The sequence below is a fragment of the Microcebus murinus genome, chromosome 3 (assembly GCF_040939455.1).
Source record: "Microcebus murinus isolate Inina chromosome 3, M.murinus_Inina_mat1.0, whole genome shotgun sequence".
NCBI lineage: Eukaryota > Metazoa > Chordata > Mammalia > Primates > Cheirogaleidae > Microcebus > Microcebus murinus.
In genome coordinates this window covers 45197697-45217797 of record NC_134106.1, presented here as the reverse complement: position 1 = coordinate 45217797, position 20101 = coordinate 45197697, and the positions used below count along the sequence as shown (strand labels likewise).

Here is a 20101-nt window from a genome sequence, read left to right as displayed (position 1 = left end):
TACTGGCCTGTAATTTTCTTTTCTTGTAGTGTCCTTCTCTGGCTTTGTTATGTGGGTAAAGTTGGTCTCATAAAAAGAGTTTGGAAGTGTCCTCTCCTCCTCAGTTTTTCTAGAAGAGTTTGGTGCATTAATTTTTCTTTACATGTTTGGTAGGATTCACCTGTAAAGCTGTCTGGTCCTGGGCATTTCTTTCCTGGGAGGTTTGATTACTGATTCAATCTCCTTACTTATTATTGGTCTGTTCAGATTTTCTGTTTCTTTGTGATTCAGTCTTTGTCTTTTCTTTTGAGACAGAGTCTCGCTTTGTTGCCCAGGATAGACTGAGTGTCGTAGCATCAGCCTAGCTCACAGCAACCTCAAACTCCTGGGCTCAAGTGATCCTGCTGCCTTAGCCTCCAGAGTAGCTGGGACTACAGGCATGTGCCACCATGCCCAGCTAATTTTTTCTATATATATTAGTTGGCCAATTAATTTCTTTCTATTTACAGTAGAGATGGGGGCTCGCTCTTGCTCAGCCTGGTTGTGAACTCCTGACCTCGAGCAATCTGCCTGCCTCAGCCTCCCAGAGTGCTGGGATACAGGCATGAGCCACCGCGCCTGGCCGTGATTCAGTCTTGATAGCTTGTATGTTTCTAGAAATTTGTACATTTCTTCTAGGTTATCCAATTTGTTGGCATATAATTGTTCACACTAGTCTCTTATTGTCCTTTGTATTTCTCTAGTATCAGTTGTAATGTCTCCTTTCCATTTGTAATTTTGAAGGGTTTTTTTGTTGGTTAGTCTAGCTAAAGGTATGTCGATTTTGTTTATCTTTTCTAAAAAAACCAATTCTTAGTTTCATTGATCTTTTTCTATTGTCTTTGTAGTCTCTATATCATTAATTTCTGCTCTAACCTTTATTATTTCCTTCCTTCTGCTAACTTAGATCTTACTTTGTTCTTTTCTAGTTCCTTGAAGTGTAAAGTTAGGTTATTTGAGTTTTTATTAATTCTATAATTTACTTTGAATTACAGAATCCAGGCTATAGGTTGGTAGGGGTTCACTGTATCATTCTTTCATCTTATCTGTAGGCTTGGAAAGCTTCACAATAAAATCTTGGTAAAAAGTCTTACACAGAAACTCAATGTTTAAAATACAACTACGAAATACATAACAACACTTGTTGAAACAGGGATGGGGCCCAGAGCTTCCTGGGTGGCTCCTGAAGCATCTCCCCGGAACTCTGGGAGTCTGAGGAACACAGCTTGAAACAGCTGATATAGACAAACCCACCTCATCAGGTTGGAAAGGTAGATGATGAATTCCCAGGACCAATAATAAACCCAGCATAGGAGCAAGATCCAATAGTACCATGGAGAGCTTCAGCTATCTAAATATCTGCCAAATCCTTAGTCTACTTGAACCAGGATATCACTAACTTCTTGACTTGTTCTGCTAGCAATTTTTTAAAAAGTAGAAATAACAAGAAAAAGGGCTAATTAGAACTGAATTCTGATCAAATAGGAAGTGCTGGTAAGTGAAGGAGACAAGCTGGGTATCAATAGAAGGTGACCAGGTGGCTTTTGACTTGAGATGGATGGACAATGAAGGGAAGAGTTGGTATAAGCAGATGTGTATTTTAGAAAAGGTACTCAAAATGATAATTTGACCAGAGAGTAACAAAAGAAGAGGAAAAGAATCCAAAGTAACCAAAGTAGCTGCAGAAGGAACTTGTGTATTCAAGTTAAAGCATATAAAAGACAAGAGGAATGAACAACCAAGGATAAACACAAAAGTCTTACACTGACCATTAAGTACAGTTTCAGGAATGATAAGGTCAAAAAACTAAGACAACTAAAAAGGATTTTAAAGCTATATTTAGGGACAGAAGCAATATAGAGAAAAGTTAGGATCACTTCTTAGATCAGATGACTTATGTCAACTTAAAGCAGATTTACTCGTCTCCACTGTCAAAGAGAATGGTCTTTAAACCAGAAAGAGTAAAACAGTGCTCATTTACAACAGGCACAGGTGACTTCAAATGTGACCACAGAAATAATGTTGGTAATAGCTGAAGAGTGTAGAAACCAGGAGAGGCAGCATCAAACACAACAAGGTTCCTGTATCCCAAAAGGAAAACAAGTGGACTCTGGCAAATATTAATTCATGAGCTGATGCAATCCCTAGAAAATTCTAGGATGAAATATTACACAGAAGTTCGATAAACACTTGGAAAAGGAAGTAGTGATTACCTGGCAGTAACACGGGCTAACTGTAAACTAACCTCACATCTTTTTTTTTTTTTTTTTTGAGACAGAGTCTCGCTTTGTTGTCCAGGCTAGAGTGAGTGCCGTGGCGTCAGCCTAGCTCACAGCAACCTCAAACTCCTGGGCTTGAGTGATCCTTCTGCCTCAGCCTCCCGAGTAGCTGGGACTACAGGCATGCGCCACCATGCCCGGCTAATTTTTTATATATATATCAGTTGGCCAATTAATTTCTTTCTATTTATAGTAGAGATGGGGTCTCGCTCTTGCTCAGGCTGGTTTTGAACTCCTGACCTTGAGCAATCCGCCCGCCTCGGCCTCCCAAGAGCTAGGATTACAGGCGTGAGCCACAGCGCCCGGCCTAACCTCACATCTTTTATCAGTTGGTTTATTAGAATGAGAGATTAGGAATGACAGAGACACAATTAATCTGGCTTTCAGCAAGATATTTACCAGGGATTTAAGGGCATTGTTGGACTAGGCTGTATGATTGTACAGCTAGATTTAAATGCCTGTTAGTAATTAAAGAACTATAACTAAATATGTGGATTAATAGAATATCAAACTGAATGGGGGGTAGGTATGTGGTGTTGGTTTTTGGTTATTCCTGTTTTTGTTTTTTTTTCTTTCCATGATTTAGAACAATTGGGAAAGCAGGAGATAGCATGATCCTGAAAGAAACAGTAAATATTTTGAAAAGGTACTTTAAAAATATTGACAGAATGGAACAATGAAATTAAATAAAATTTTTGGATAAAAACAAAATTCTGTACTCAGATTTCAGAAAATCAATTGTGTGAGTACAGGATGAACATTCTGAGCATGACATTTAGGATTCAATTGTGTAATGTGGCAGCCAAAAGAGCTGATGCCATTTGGGTTTGATATAATACCAGTGTAAAATCAAAACCAAGATTTTCGTCAGTCCCGCTGTGCTCTGAGCTGGTCAGATTACATGCGAAGCACTGAATTCAGTTCTAGATGAGATAGTTTAAGAAGGAATTTATAAAACAAAATGTGCTTAAAGGGACGGGGCAGCTGGAAACCATGGCTCATGGGCAATGGCTGAAGGAAGTAGAGGTGAAAAGCTGAAAAAAAATGAGACTTCAGGAAGTCACATGTCATCCCACATACAAAGACTGTGAGAGGACAGGAATTATTCAGCGATGGCTCAGAAGGCAGAACTTTGTCTAAGGAGCAAAGAGTTCAGCTCAGCATAGAACAAAACGTTTTAACAATTGGAGCTATTTAAAAATGAAGAGGGCTGCTTTGTGAGGTAGCAAGTACAAGGCAGGAGCGCACGGGTCTGAGATGTGGAAAAGATGACTGTACCTTACAGCCTGCGAGATGTTAGATTTGATGAACACTAATGGCCTTTCAAGGAGGAATTCTATGCCAGGTGGACTCCACTTGAATTAGCCACGCAAACACACTGTCAGGGAGTTTTCATACAGCATAAATGGTACTGTAAATAACATAGATTGCTTATGCTTCCAAAATTTAAGAATCTTACCTTCACAGGATAGGAAAAAAGCTTAACAAAACCGAAGTCATCTCCCGTGGCTAAGAGGGAACGATCTCGTGTGAGGCTGGCGGCGTTCACGTCGGTCACGTCGCTGTGTGCTGGCCAGATGCCCTCACACGTGGGCCCCAGGACGCAGGTCCACGTGTCCCATTCTATCTTCTCGATCTGAAAGAGGAGGAAAGAAAATTATATTTTTGCACAACATAATGGGGTTTTTTGTTTTTTATTTTTAAAGAATTTGCAGCTTTTAAAATGATGACTAAATGATGACTTGCCAATGTCAGGCATATGTTGAGTACTGAGGTACATGAGTTCTAACTTGCTTATTTAAAGTGCTGTCTGGGCCAGGCGCAGTGGCTCACGCCTGTCATCCTAGCACTCTAGAGATCAGCCTGAGCAAGAATGAGACCCTGTCTCTACTAAAAAAAAAATAGAAAGAAATTAGCTGGACAACTAAAGTATATATAAATATAAATATATAAATAAAATCAGCCAGGCAGGGTGGTACATGCCTGTAGTCCCAGCTACTAGGGAGGCTGAGGCAGAAGGATTGCTTGAGCCCAGGAGTTTGAGGTTGCTGTGAGCTAGGCTGATCCCATGGCACTCTAGGCCAGGCAACAGAGTAAGACTCTGTCTCAAAAACAAAAAACAAAAACAAAAACAAACAAGCAAAAAAAGTGCTGTCTGCATTGTCTTAATAAACCAATACAAATATCCAAATATGTTTCTCCAGATAAAACGAGCATTTTAGAACTGTGGAAATCTAATGATAATAAAGTTTTTTAGTTCTTAACCACACATTTATCATTGTGTACGTAATAAGGTAGGTCAGGATTTCTCAGCCTCAGCATTGACATCTTAGGCTGGACCACTCTTTGTTGCCAGGGGCTGTCCTGCGCACGGGGATGTTTAGAGCATCCCTGGGCCCACTCCTGGGTGGCAGTAGCACACCCTTGTCCCTAGGCATTGCCAAATGTCCCTGGGGGGCAAAACTGCTCCTAGTTGATAATCACTGAGCTAGTCTGATCAATGGAGATAGTCATTTAGCAAACTTTTTTTTTTTGAGACAGAGTCTCGCTTTGTTGTCCAGGCTAGAGTGAGTGCCGTGGCGTCAGCCTAGCTCACAGCAACCTCAAACTCCTGGGCTCGAGCGATCCTTCTGCCTCAGCCTCCCGAGTAGCTGGGACTACAGGCATGAGCCACCATGCCCGGCTAATTTTTTCTATATATATTAGTTGGCCAATTAATTTCTTTCTATTTATAGTAGAGACAGGGTCTCGCTCTTGCTCAGGCTGGTTTTGAACTCCTGACCTTAAGCAATCCGCCCGCCTCGGCCTCCCAAGAGCTAGGATTACAGGCGTGAGCCACCGCGCCCGGCCAAACTTTTTTTTTTTAATTTTAAGACATAGCTTTTTTCAAATGAGTGCTTCCTTAGAGAAAAAAGTAATAAGATTCTATAGCTAGCTAATAAACTTTGTGCTCCAGAGAGACTGCCTTAAACAGCTCAAGAGCTGTTCATATTGTATTGTCATGAATATACATTTTATCCTTTAAAACTGTCTTGTGTGAAATTTATCACAACTTATTTAGGTTAAATCCTGATAAAACTGAGACTTCTCTTTCTTTTATTTTAACAACAAACAGTAACACAAATATATTAGGCTTTCCTGGGGGATTTATCTCATTTACTTTCATTCAAGATCTGCTAGTACTTCTTAGCATTACAGTCCTTTAGATAAGTACTTTAAAGCACAGTTTAGAAGCATAGAAAGTCATTAGAGAACTGTAGGTGATATTAAAGACCAGACTTTTCCCTGTGGATTTGGAGACTGCACTGCATGATGCTAATGCACTTTGCCTCCAATTCTGGTGTTTTCTGCTTGCTGTTACTGCTTAGAAGGGAAATTACAAGATAAAAATACAGCCAGGGTTTCACTTACAATGTGGTAAGGTGCTCTATGTGGTTTAGGCACTTAAATTTCTCATCATTTAATGTTACGGGTTTCTTTTATTCATAGGCAGAACTGGAACCAAAAATCTGCATCTAGTCCTGTGAAGTGGGTGCCTTGGGCAGGGCCACATGCCAAGGTGACTCAAGGTGGCTCTGCTGGCAATTACCTCAGTTTTCTGAGGTGGAAGTAGAGTCCCTCAATCCCTAATGACATCCTAATCTGACCTCCACAGGAAGGGACCCAGGGAACTGTCCCTGGTGCTTGGGAAGCAGGCTTTTCCACTGCCTCCCTTCCACATTCCATTTCTGAGACCCCCCTTATTGTGCTGGCTTCACGGACTGGGCCGGAAAGGAGAGTCAGCTGGTGTTGCCAACCCTGCAGTCGCAGTCACCCCAACAGAACACCCTTAGCCAGATCGGGATGCCACACTAGCCAGGGGAAGCAAATGCCTAACTTGTTGGAAGCTGTAGAAATTGCACTTAAATTGAAGCATTAAGAATGATCCTTGTGGCTGGGCGAGGTGGCTCACGCCTGTAATCCTAGCACTCTGGGAGGCCGAGGCGGGCGGATCACTCAAGATCAGGAGTTCGAAACCAGCCTGAGCAAGAGTGAGACCCCGTCTCTACTATAAATAGAAAGAAATTCATTGGCCAACTAAAATATATAGAAAAAATTAGCTGGGCATGGTGGCGCATGTCTGTAGTCCCAGCTACTCGGGAGGCTGAGGCAGCAGGATTGCTTGAACCCAGGAGTTTGAGGTTGCTGTGAGCTAGACTAACGCCACTGCACTCACTCTCTAGCCTGGGCAACAAAGCGAGACTCTGTCTCAAAAAAAAAAAAAAAAAAGAAAAGAAAAAAAAGAATGAGCCTTGTAACCCATAAAACCCAAAAGGGTTAAATAAAATGTTTTTAAACTCTGGAGCTTAGAAGGAGGGAGAATCTGCAAGGGGTCTCTTTCTTAGCACCTCGTATCAGGCAGGTACATCCTTTTCATCATTTTGCAGAGGCGGCCACCAAAACCCACAGAGAGGTCACGTCACTCAAGTCACAGCATGCTGAGGGTGGGAGTTTGGTGGTGGGCTGGGGTTTGGTGGTGAGCTCCAGACAGTCTCCCTCTTAATATAGTCCTACTTTCACTACACCAGGCTGCACTGGATGGATTTTTTTTTTTTTTTTTGAGACACAGTCTCGCTTTGTTGCCTAGGCTAGAGTGGGTGTTGTGGCGTCTTCCGTTGGAAGCAGAATGTGAATTTCCCTCTTGTGCGTATTCTTTATGTAATAATTGCTCATCTGTCCTAAGCTGGCCTCACCCCCCTCTCCATTTGGTGAAATTACACTTCATTCTCATATACTTATTTTGGGGCATTAGACCAGGAAGGCAATGACCTACACGGCTGAAGTGATGTAAAACGATGCTTAAATACACAGGAGAAATCCGAGAGGCCTCAAGGTGGAGTCACACACTGATGTCTCTAGATTGGGATCACAGCTCTGTGATTCTGTTACTGTCACGGAGCCTTAATTTCCTAATCTGTAAAATGGGATTGACAGCTACCATGTAACACTGTCATGATGATAAAAATGTAGGTATATAAAGTGCCTGGCACATTCAACAAAAGTTCAGTGAATGAATGACAATTAAAAATATCTCTTACTCAAGGCTTTAAAAGTTTATACATATAAAAAGTTCAAATGAAGACTAACAAGAAATACATAAATTGAAATTGGGGAGTGAGATGAAATCCTCAGTAAATAATTTCCATTAATACAATACCATCATCTATAACAACATATATTTCTTAAGTACTATACATATGCTTCCTTTACAAACAATGAAAATATTATGAATGTACAGGTCTCCAAATGTCTTTGGGAATATCTTACAATACCAGGAAAGTTTATAATACTGGCAAACTAAAGCTAGAGAGAGGCAGATTCTTGTCACTCAGTGGCATACTCTTACTTCCTTTTCCTGTAGGGAAGCAAAATTTCCTTTTATTTTATCAAAGGTTACCTAGCAAAAAACAAGTCAAGTTGTTTCCAAGAACTAAGATGACTTCTTTAGCACTGAATCATGTAATGACGTTTTGGCCAACAGGGTTCCTTTTGTGTAGACTCGTCCACAAAGCAACCTAGCTTTCAGGATAGTGTTAGTTTATGAATTTAAAAAAAATTTTTTTTTTTTTGGGCCGGGCGCGGTGGCTCACGCCTGTAATCCTAGCTCTCTGGGAGGCCGAGGCGGGCGGATTGCTCAAGGTCAGGAGTTCAAAACCAGCCTGAGCAAGAGCGAGACCCCGTCTCTACTATAAATAGAAATAAAATTAATTGGCCAACTGATATGTATATAAAAAATTAGCTGGGCATGGTGGCGCATGCCTGTAGTCCCAGCTACTCGGGAGGCTGAGGCAGAAGGATCGCTCGAGCCCAGGAGTGTGAGGTTGCTGTGAGCTAGGCTGACGCCACGGCACTCACTCTAGCCTGGACAACAAAGCGAGACTCTGTCTCAAAAAAAAAAAAAAATTTTTTTTTTTGAGACAGACTCTCGCTCTGTTGCCCTGGATAGAGTGTAATGGCTTCATCATAGCTCACTGCAACCTTAAACTCCTGGGCTTAAGTGATCCTGCTGCCTTAGCCTCCCTAGTAGCTGGGACTACAGTCACATGCTATGACACCCTAGTAGCTGGGACTATAGTCACATGCTAATTTTTCTTTCTTTTCATTCTTTTTTTTTTTTTTTTTTTTAGTAGAGATGGGGTCTTACTCTTGGCTGAGCCTCATCTTGACCTTCTGAGTTCAAACAATCCTCCCCCCTCAGCCTTTCAGAGTGCTAGGATTACAGGTATGAGCAACCACACTCAGTCTGGATTCAAAAATTTTATCTAGGCTTTGATTTCAACAAAAAAATAACATATGCAGTTAAGGACATGAGGAAATAGGGAAAAAAAGAAAACAGTTTGATACATTAGAATAGTCACATTGTAGATAGTTTTTGTTCCCCCAAATAATTTGTTGTTGTAGATAATATTGTTTATTACAAATAAACATGGAGAAAATACATTTCAAAAATTTATGTTCATAAAAGTTTTGCACAAAATGACATGATGAATTGAAAAGGAATATGTAGCATCCAAATTGATGGTTTATTCATTGTCCTCAGGCAAAGAAAAAGTAAGCAGAGCACCAACTGTACATTGCTATATCAGTGGTATAGTAAACCCATTATGTCCTTAGAAATCAGGAAGCCAGATAAAGCAATCAGATTTAAGAGATGATCAAGCTTACAGGCATACTAAATGTAACCCATATTAGTAGCTAAGATGGATTGGTTTTATTAAAATGCACATATTAAAAAATCATACATAATGATTTTTTACCTCTGAAGGTCTTATTATGTGCCGTTTGCCTCTTGGAGCTTCAAAGAAAAGTTGTTCTTTGGCACCTGAATTAACTTGCAATAATTTTCCTGTTATGATAGAATGAAACAGATAATTAAACTCTGCCTTTATCTCTTTATTATAAAATGATAAGTATGGCTGTCACTATTTTGATTCATTTTTTTTAAGTCTCAAATTGAGTAAATATATGTTGACTTATTCAGAAGGGCACGTAAGGATAATTACATGGCATGGTACAAACCCCAAAGCTATGATTATTAGACTATGAATCTCTTAAAATTTGACCTTGGACATGTTTCAAATAACAGAAGAATCAAGCTTGATGTGTTTTACTCTGTTCCACTGAAAATAGCTAGAGTTTTTAAAGCCTGACAAAAATCAATATTTTCTTCTTTTTCCCAGTTGCCTCCTAGCACACAGTAGTAGTAAAAGCAGACTGCTTTGGCAAGAATTATAGCATTAGAAGTGAGATTCTTGCGAGCATTCACATTTACTTAGGTCTATAAATTCATCTTTAAAATTTAGAAACAGAAAGGACACACAAAACAAACTATAAACACTCATTCTCACCCCACCCCACCCTCATCTTATTGAAAATTTGAAAAGAAATCCAAGACTTTCCCCAAACAAAATGGGAAGCAAAAATAGTCTTTCAGTCTGAAGTCAAATGGTAATGTTGGATTCATTTTGACTGATGGTGAAAAAGATTAGATTTCCTATTTCTCCTCCTACAGTGGCAATAGTTTCTTATGGCTTGAAACTTAAGTAACTCAAGATATATATGTTCTAGCATTTTTCAGCATTTTAATTATGGAAAATTTAAAAAATATATGGAATAATAGTATAAAGGACTCCTAAGTGCCCACTGTTCGGCTTCAACAGTTATTAACTAAACATGGCCAACTCTGCTTCATGAACCTCTACTGACTCACCCCAGTTTGATGAAAATTTAAGACATCATAATATTTCATCTGTAAATAATTCAGTATATATACACACACAATAACATTTCATTCCCCCCTGCCCTTCCCCCTCCACCATAACTGTGTATATCTAGTAGCCTTGAAACGTCCTTCTTGGCAAAATAATAGCAAAATAAGAACTTTGTGGTTTATATCATGTTCTTTAACACTCAAATAGGCACCGCCTAGGTCTGAAATCTAGCTTGGCTAATCTTAAGGAGTTATTATAGATTGTATAGACTGTAGGTCTATCTCTGAGTGATTAACTAAAAATAAGGTTCTCTCTTTTCTTAACTGACAACCTGAATCGTTTCTAATTTGGTGAGTTATAATGTGGTGATAAGCGAGTTTTGCCTTGACTCTGAGGAGCAAGTGAATCTCCAAATGTGTCCTCTGAAATCAGCACCTCTTCCTGACTTTATGGCTAAATGTACATAAATGAGAAAAGAAAAAAAGAGTTAATTATATTTAGCTATTTAGCATTATAAGAAAATGAGTAATCAATACTTTTCCAATGAACTAAATATATCTGTGATATATTTTTAGGATCCTCAAGAACAACTGCACACAACAAAGCACGTGGATAAAGGATAAAAAGATTCACTGAAAACATTTGAATGTGGCTAATTTTAGATGATTTTTGGCCATGAGAGAACATAGAGGACTATTAATTCTAAGATAATCCCAACAACTCACTGTTACACCACAGTTTCAAAGATCCTACCTTCACTTAAAAATAAAAAAAGCCCCAAACTATTAAAAATATCTCAGTGAGGTAATTTATGATTGCCGGAATATTCAAGATCTGACATAGACAAGCACCAGAAGTGCTGTGTGCTGTGCAGCATCATAGGCACCTTGTGGGGTACCTCCCTAGCCCATGTCCCCTGCCAAGGGCTGGGCCCCTGCGGTCACATCTGCACTCTGGAGGCAGATGTGGGGCCAGGTCCAAACTGGGCTGGGTAACCCAATTCTCTCTTCTGGGACACTGGAATCTGAGAAGCTGAATCAGTGGGTGTCTAGCTGGGATGAGATGTGGATTCTGGAACTGGGTGTGGCATTTTGGGGCAGCTGAGACTAGACCTTGTGCAAATGAGTCAGGGAAAGCTGCTTGTGCAGACAGAGGGGCAAAGGCAGACAGGAGAGCCAGAAGAGCAGTCAATGCCAAGACCAGCTCCCTAAGAGTAGAAGAGCAGAGGAAAAAAGGAACTACCTGCTTGGTTTCTGAGCACTTGCTAGTTTATTCCTAAAGCCAATTCCTTGAAAGGTATTGCTTCCTGCTCTTGGATTCTATGATAATCTCTACATCTTTCCAAAAAAAATCATCCTTTATTATTATTTTATAATGTAAGCTGGTATGAGTGGGTTCCTGTTCCTTGCAACCAAGGACATGAAGGGGGAAAAAAAATAAACCAAAAACTATTCTTCTATTAGGAAGGCATAATTATGGGTGTGGTTTTTTCCCCCCCACCAAAATTTTCTTTACTGCTGTTATTACACTTTTTTTTTTTTTTAAGCCAGAGGAAATATTTAGGTCACCACTCTTTTTTTCTCTCTGCCTGCTGCATGAGTGTACTCTCTCTCTCTCTAAAAACCACTGAAATATTCTGAGGGCAAAGAGCAAAAAATCTGCTCAATGCATATATAATTGCCCTAGAATAATAATCTATTTTTTCAGAATCACATTTTTATTCACGGGAAACGTCTGCTCACACAGAATAAGAGAAGTGAAAGAGACACATGTCCTCGTTACTAAGAAGGTAATCACACATCTTGCAAGTGTTACACAGAGCTTTGTAGTCTACAGAGTGATCCACATTCATTGATCCAGTTGCTATGTAATTTACAAGTTAGAATAATTCCAAAATCAGTACTAAATGTACCAAACGTATCAGAATATTTGCAATGAAAATGGAAATTAAATGTCCTAATACAGCTCAAACTGTTAATTTGTAAAGGATCTTATAGTCCTGATATTTCTAGAAATAAACTTACAGCATCTAGAAAATACCCTTCTACGTTTTCTCTCTCTCCAATACATTTTTTTTCCTTCTCAAGCATTCTGTGCAAAAGCTTTCATTCAGGGGTAGCTGATGTTCCTGCAAGAGCCCGATGTGCTTTTTGCTTTTCTGAGGACCTGCGGTTGCCATGGGCACGGGAGGCTGCTGCGGCTGGCGGCTGTGCCATACCCGCCCCGACAAGCCAGCTGGCTCCAGCACATGCTGTCACCATTTTCGACAGGATCAAAGGCACGAAACAGATCCTTGCTTCTAAATTCTACTCTCAACCCATGCCAGACCCTCGAGGCCCCTGCTGTGAAAGCTAGGCTGGTCTCGAGACAGCACGGCACATTCTCAAGATCAGGCATTTGGGGGACTAAGGTATCAGGAGGGTCCAAGAATATCAGGGTGACACATGTTTCATGACACATGTTTCATGGCTAATGGGACTGGAGTTAGACCAGGGAAGATTCATAGGCACGCTTTCTTTTATCCTCCGGATATAATTCCTAATAATCAGAAGTATTCGATTCTATTCTCAATCCGCAGCAAATACTTGGTCCAACCCCCCTCCTCTGACAGAAGGAGCCCTTAGGATAAGAGGTAAGGTGGCTTTTCAAAGACCTTGACCACCAACTCCTCACTCCCAGTGCCCTTTGCATCGGAAATAGTGAGGTTTGCCTCTCTCCCCACAAGTGATGGCTTCACAGTTTACACACACCTTCACCTAGTCCCCTCCATGGCAGCGACCCTCCAACCCTGGCCAAGACCTTGTGCTTTCCTTCTGGGACTTACTCTTCTTTATGTCCCTAAGCATCTGGCACAGGGCCTATGCATCTGCAAAACTGAAAAGGAAAAAAAAAAAAAAAACCCTCCTACCCTAAATGCAAATCAAAACCACAATGAGATACCACCTAAAGTCCATTAGGATGACTACTGTCAAAACAAAACCAGAAAATAAGTGTCAGCAAGGATGTGAGATCTTGGAACCCTGTAAACCACTGTAGGAATATAAAACAGTACGAGTGCTATGGAAAACAGTACAGTGGTCCCTCAAAAAATTAAAACTAGAACTACCATATGATCCAGCAATTCCACCTCAAAGAACTGAACTCAGTCTTGCAGAGATATTTGTACACCCATATTCATAGCAGCATTATTCACAATAGCTAAAATGTGGCAGTAACCCAGCTGTCTATCGACAGATAAATAGAGCAGCACAATGTGGTATATACATACAATGGAATAGTACTCAGTGTTAAAGAGGAAGGAAAGTCTGACACCATGCTACAACATGAGTGAACCTTGAGGACATTATGCTATGTGAAACAGGCCAGCTACAAAAAAGACAAATACTGTGTGATTTCACCCATGTGAGGTAACTAGATTAGTCAATTCATAGGGACAAAGTAGATGGTGGTTGCCAGGGGTTGGGGGAATAGGAAATGATTGTTTAATGGGCATAGAGGTTCAGTTTGACAAGATGAAAAGAGCTCTGGAGATGGACGGTGGTGATGGTTGCACAACAATGTGAATTTTCTTAGTACCATTGAACTGTGCACTGTGAACTGTGTAAAAATGGTTACGATGGTAAATTGTATTTTACTACAATTAAATATAATTTTCTAAATCACCCCAATCAAAAATTATTCTTTCTATATGTATTTTTCTCTTGACCCTTCCTTTCCCCAATATAAATAACAATGGGTTTTAAACCCCTAATGATCCTTGCAGTGTAGTGGTGGGATTTTATATATTCTATCAAGTGTTGTGTGTGTGGTAGATTCTAAATAAAATTCATCATACTTTCATCTACCTGGCAAGAGAATAGGGGGAAATCACCGCTTAAGAAAAAGCAAAAACAAAAAAACAACAAAGCAGAGAGTATCAAACAAGAGGTTTGAGAAACAGCTGCTGCCATCGACCTCCTTGGTTCCTAGATCATTCTCCCAGGGCCAGTGTCCTGCCCAGTCACAAATGCCAGTCTGAGTCTACGTTCATCATCACTGCCCTGACATGCGTGAGAGGGACTTATCTGATCTTCCTTTGCCCTTGTTGAGACTTGTACGCCTCTCACAATAAATCACATGCTTTTATCTCCATCTATTGTAAAACCCCTGCATGTTGTAAAGGTGACATGAAGTCCAGATTCCAGGGTGGCAAGTCACAACTAAATACCTGCCTGGCAGGTATTATACAGTCACAACTAAATACCTGCCTGGCAGAAGGATTTCCAAGCCCCAGTCTACAGACACTACGTCAAGAAATACTTGAAAAAAAACGTTCTGGAGTCTCTGAAATAATCCCTTTTTGGTTGAGGTTCTCAACGTCTCTTTCTCCTGGCTTATTTTCATTGTTCTCCAACCCAGGCTCACTTACGGAAGGGGATGCCTCACTCTAAATAACCTCAGAGTCACCTAGTGCCTGCAGAATGAAGTTCAGTGCCAAACTTCCTAGCACGACAGAGGTTCCTTCACACCCCGCCCCAGTCTGCATCTCCCAGTCCCCTCCCCTCGCACCCTCGGCATCACTCACTACTTAATCACGCCCCTGTTTTTCCCACCTCTGCATCTTTGCATACATGTTCCTTTTGCCTGGAATGCTCTTCCTTGACTTTGCTATGTGGAGAATTCCAGCTCATCCACCTCAAACATCGCCCCTGTGAAGCTCCACGGAGTCCCCTGGGAGCTCTTGCCTCGGAGCACACGTCAGGCGTGGTGATTTCTAACACAGTGGACTACAACTTTTTTGGAAGCAAGCACCCTGCCCATTCCTAAATGCCTGCTCCAGACCCTTAACACCAGGCAAATCTCTAGGATTAGATGTAAGGGCAACCCACGGGACAGTGCTGGCGTCCCCAGGCACTCACTCCGAGCCCTGCTCACCACTTCCCCGCGACTCGCCACTTCTGGCTCTCACGCATTACCCAGCGTGTGCTCCCATATTGTTTAAGGACAGTATGCCTCCCTCGCTAAATTACAAACTCCACAGAGAGTAGGAACCATGCCCCACTCACTTCTAGATCCTCCGCATCTTCTAGCTTAAGCCTTTGCATGTGGCATTAGGTGATTAAATAAATGACAAACCCTCCTGGTGTTTGTGGGCATGACTTGGAGGAGGTGGGGGAAGGCTGGGAGTTTGGGAGAGCAGAGAAACTTTAGGCAAGCTCCATGCAGCTTTCTGCCTGCGTTGGAGGATGGAAATGGCTTGAGACCTTCCGGGTGGTTCTCTAGGGGGCAGAGCTTTGGTCAGAACAGGGGAAGAGGTGGAGACCCAAGGCAATGACACCAACGCCCAACCCAAAGGTGAGGTGGTGCTGGCGACATAACAGAAGGCTTCATGTATCTTCATCTTAAAACTCAGTGGCTTGAATTTAATAATGATAATAATTAAAAGATAGAAAATGTACTCAAAATGTCAGCAACAGCTGCCTCTGGGTTGTACAATTACAGCCATTTATGTTGTTGGGGGCTTCCCCACATTTTTCTCTAATACTCAACTGCCATTCTCTCTGGAAATAATACATAAGTGGACATTGATTTTTTTTAAACACAGAAATTACATGTTAAAAGACACAATATACTTTACCTCTAGAGTCCCAGTCAATATGTGTAATGTAACTAGAAGCTCCTTTACAGATGCCAACCCTCTTGCTCGTAAGCACGTTGTAAATATCCACAAAGTTATCATGGGATGCCACGGCAAGGTACTTTCCCGTATCTATAAAGAAAAAGGTGCAGTTAGCACCAAAGCATTTTATATGGGAATTTACTTCCAGGAACTTAGTATTTTGAAGTGGGGAAAAGATTAAGGAAACATTTATTGATCAAATATTCCATTCTTGTAAATTTTTTATCTACAGACTGCGGTATTTAAAAAAGTATCCCTGGTCATCACCACCTTTTGAAAATTTAATGTCAGAGATCATTTCTTTTCTGTGATGGAAGGAGACCATGTCTTCAACAGTGTCGGCATTTACAACCAGGAAACTCCCATCATTCAAGCCGACTGCTAAGGCTTTCCCGTCAGGGGAGAAGGCACAACATCTTCCACCTGTAAGAGAATCCACAAAGAACGCTGTTCTGATCCAGCACTTCAGGGTCAAGCAAACTAAAGGAAGAGACGGAGAAATTTGCTTACATGCATGGACATGTGACTGTGTCTTCAACACCACACGTGTGAGAGCTAAATTTTCATTTAGTATGAGAACATTTCATAATTTAAAACATCTCTTCCCTCCTCCCCAATCCAAGAAAAATGATCATAATGTAAAAAATACATTCTCAATTTCTATGAAGTTTATTCATTCATTTCTTAGTATCTGAATACCTGGGATTTTCAAAAGACAAGTGGGGCAAAATGGAGAAAAGGGGAATATTAACTGATATCTTTTCTTCCAAGAAAAGAGATAATATTTAAGAATAAGAGTTCTGTAATAACATTTCTAGAAATCATTTTTTGGATATCATGCCTTATCTACGAAGTGGCTTTAGAGAACCTTGTTCTATTAATATACTTTTAGCCACTCCAATTCTCTGATCCATGGATCATAGTCCATCATTCTTGGGGTGAAAGATTTGGTTCCTGCCTCTTCTATCATGGGAAGAATGGAACATGGACAACAGCCTCTCAAGGGAATCCGCAGGACTCATCCGTACTGGGATCACAGTGCTGCACCAGCAATTTTCCACTTCTTTGTAGGGGCACAGGGAGACATTTCCGAACGAGGAACTTGGACTTCATGGGGGTGTGTTTAGTAGAAAGCCTGTTTAAGAGAACACCCACCCCCTGTCACGACTCTTATCAACAAGACTTTGGTAAGCACAGCCCCAGGGATGGGACAGCCACTCAGCCTTGTGCTGTGACGTTTCATACTCAGTGTCCCTACAGACTCCTCTGTCACTGTTGACAGTACACTGAAAGCTATGTTTATACCAATAACCTGAAATTGGCTCATCTAAATCACCTGTTTATTCGTTCATGCACCTAGCATTTATCTACCTACTATGAGTCAGACAGGGTGCTGGTACTGGGAGAACAAGCCTGCCCTTGAGGAGTTATCAAGATTAGGTTAACTAATTTATCTACAAACCACACATGTGAGAGTGAAAGGAGAGCTATTAATAATTACACCAGAACAACAGGGGTAAACTGGGTCGAATGGTCATCCTATTAAAGACAGGTCAACAGTTGTTCTCTTCAACTAATTTTTAACCTAGGGAATAAAGTCCATTGACCGACATTCAAGTCCCCTACAATGAGGTCCTGGTCTATCATTTCCCCAATATAAATTAGTGGCCAAATTGATTCCAGCTTGTAGGGGTTGAAAGCACAGGCGCTGGACTCAGAGCTGGGTTGGAGTCCTGGCTCCCCCACTAGCCGGGGCCCGGGAGTCTGGTGAGAAGAGAGGGAGCACGGCAGAGGGAGACAGCGTCCAGCAGCGGCCACAGGAGTGCTCTCTGGAGCCATCTGCCTGCGTTTGAATTCAGTTTATTAATACTTACTTACTACTTGTGCAAACAACTTCAGTTCCCTGTGCCTCAGTTTCCTAATCTGTAAGCAGCAATAATGACGACATTATTCACTGGGTTCCTTTGAAGACTAAACCTGAAGTGCTAGCACCGTCTCTGGCTCAGCCATGCTAGCCACCATCGCGGCTCTTACTGCTGTCTTGACATCTTTTGTTTTACTCCCCTAGAATACACTCCTGTCTCTCTGCTTATAAAACTACTCTGTGCAAATATTCTAGGGCCAGGCCCCCATCTCTTCCTCTCTTGTCTTCAGAACTTTTGAGTCTCAGCTCCCATGACACCTCCCTGATGAAGTAGTTCCAGCCAGTAGGTCTCCTCTGAGCCTCTGTGATGTCTCATTTGTGCTGAATTATCTTCAGTGTGTCCCTCCCCAGCCCTTCTTTGCCCCTCTCCACCCAGCTTTGAGCCCAGAGCTGGCCTGCGTGGATTACATCAATGGGCTCCCTTGTCTTCTGGCTGGGTTTGTCCAAGGGGAAGCTTGAGCAGGAGACTGGAGGGATGGAGGAAGGATGTGGAGGTTGGGGTATTTAGTTCCTGGCTGCCTCCTGCAGGGTCACACTGCACGCTGCCTGAGTCCCCTTGCTGACCGTCACAGCTGCTCTCAGGCTGCCATTGCACACAGCTGTCGCGGTCAAGGTTGCAGCAACTGCCCCGTCCTCTTGCCCCTTCAGGCCCGGGCTGGTCACGGAACCTGCCGTTACTACTAACTATGGTGCTGCGCTATACCTGCTCATTTCCTTATGCTGTCCCCATCCCTTTACAATATTTTAGACTCTCCTCATATTACCCAATTTGAATGGACCTTCTTCTGTTGCTGGAACTCTCTTCAAGTCTTGTCCATCTGACACTAGAGATGGGACATTCACCTTGGGGTCCCCAGTGCCTGACACATAGAAGCTACTCAATAAATGTTTGCTGAATTCATGCTTCTCAGTATACCTCTTGCTTCTTGACATTAAATATTGTTTTTCTACGTAACTGACCTGTTTTTCAGTAATAAGTAAGTTCTGGAGACCATTAGTCACAAAGACAACAAACCACATTCCTTTTGAGCAAATAAGCTTCAACAGTCTCGCAGCTCCCGATGAGAAGAGGAAGGACACATTGCCCCCAGGTGGCAAGTGTCTGTGCAGTGCAAGGAAAATGCAGGGAACAATGGAGCTGGATCAGGCCAGCCTTTTGGCATAATTCTACCTGTGCTCAGTGATGACCGCGGCAACACACACTGCCCAGCATGGTTTTGGGCATGTAATGTGTGTTCTCAGTAAACATTAGTCAAATGAATGAATAGGCCCAACACATTCTGTTGCTTGTAAATGCTTTTGCAGATGTGTAAGGTGATGCTACATACCTTTTTTGAGTTTCCGTACTGCCAGCATCCGGTGCTGGGCAGATAATTCCCAGATCCGGAGTGTTTTATCATCGCTCACTGTTGCACAGATGGGCAGGAGAGGGTGCGCGGCCAACCCCCACACTTCTCCCTCCATGTGCCCCTGTGGGAAAGGACAAGGGGCAACATAAACGCTGCTCGGCTTTTTGGCAAGCCCTTCTGCAGCCTCGTGCTACACATTCAGCCTCAGAGTACTCAAACAGGTACAAACACAAATGGGCTTCCTTTAGCCAAAATGATTGCACTAAATAGTTTTTTCATTTGAACATGAATCTACAGCCAGGCCTACATGATGCTAACGTGTTCATCTGGAAAGCAAAACACGGACCCCTTGCTTATTGGTTTTGTTTATATGATGCCAAACATCTTCTATCCAGGTGAAGCATGAAATGCCCTCACATTTTATCCTGGTTGACACTGAATAAATACAGTATATACATACATACCTCCATAAGTAAAGCAGCTTGATCACAAGGACACGAACTGCTTCCTTCAGTAAAATCATATTCTAAAAGATGTCGGTGCCACCTATCTTTGTCAGTGGAATTGGACAGCAACATTCTCATTATTCATGCAATTTTAGTCCTTTGTTAGCATTTGGCAGAGCAGAAATAAAGAGAGCTAAATTTTCATCTCAAGTGTCCTAGGTGTAGCTCAGGTTCAGCATCTGTTCACAAGTTGGTCTGTCCATGTGCCAACAGTGAACATCAGAAACCTGAAAGGTGCTTAACATGCACTGGAGCAAGTCCACATACCTGGATCCTATCACAAACACGCTTGGATGGCTTAAAATAACAGAAATAACCAAGGAGAAAATGACTTTGATTCCTATAATTTGTCACTCAATAATGCAGTGTAAAGAAGAGATTAGTGCTATAGAGCAATGGAACAGACCAAATTATTTACTGAATTTCTGCTTTTAATGGCTAATTATAAAAATGCTTTGCTCAGTAAAGCAAAAAGGAAGACCTTACAGAGGCATCTGAAAGGTGTTCGTAGCTGGAATGCTTTTGGGAACAGGTGGCTTTCCAAAGAGAAATTGGATGATTCCAATTTAACTGGGAAGCTATTGGAGCAAAACAGTAATTTGGCAGACGATGCAA

At 41.6% G+C, this 20101-nt stretch overlaps 2 protein-coding genes across 2 annotated transcripts in view; both read right to left on the bottom strand.

Annotated features, from left to right (window-relative positions):
- The window catches only part of RPS27A (ribosomal protein S27a), a 488879-nt gene that overhangs the window by 290029 nt on the left and 178749 nt on the right, over positions 1-20101 (bottom strand). The window lies entirely within an intron of this gene.
- EML6 (EMAP like 6) overlaps positions 1-20101 on the bottom strand; it is a 237896-nt gene that overhangs the window by 47238 nt on the left and 170557 nt on the right. The window contains exons 21-25 of the mRNA XM_012777818.2: positions 18960-19101; positions 15978-16130; positions 15666-15797; positions 9095-9183; positions 3757-3933 (exon numbers count right to left, since the gene is read on the bottom strand). Of these exons, the coding sequence (XP_012633272.1) occupies positions 3757-3933; positions 9095-9183; positions 15666-15797; positions 15978-16130; positions 18960-19101 (693 nt within the window). The remainder of the gene's footprint in view (positions 1-3756; positions 3934-9094; positions 9184-15665; positions 15798-15977; positions 16131-18959; positions 19102-20101) is intronic.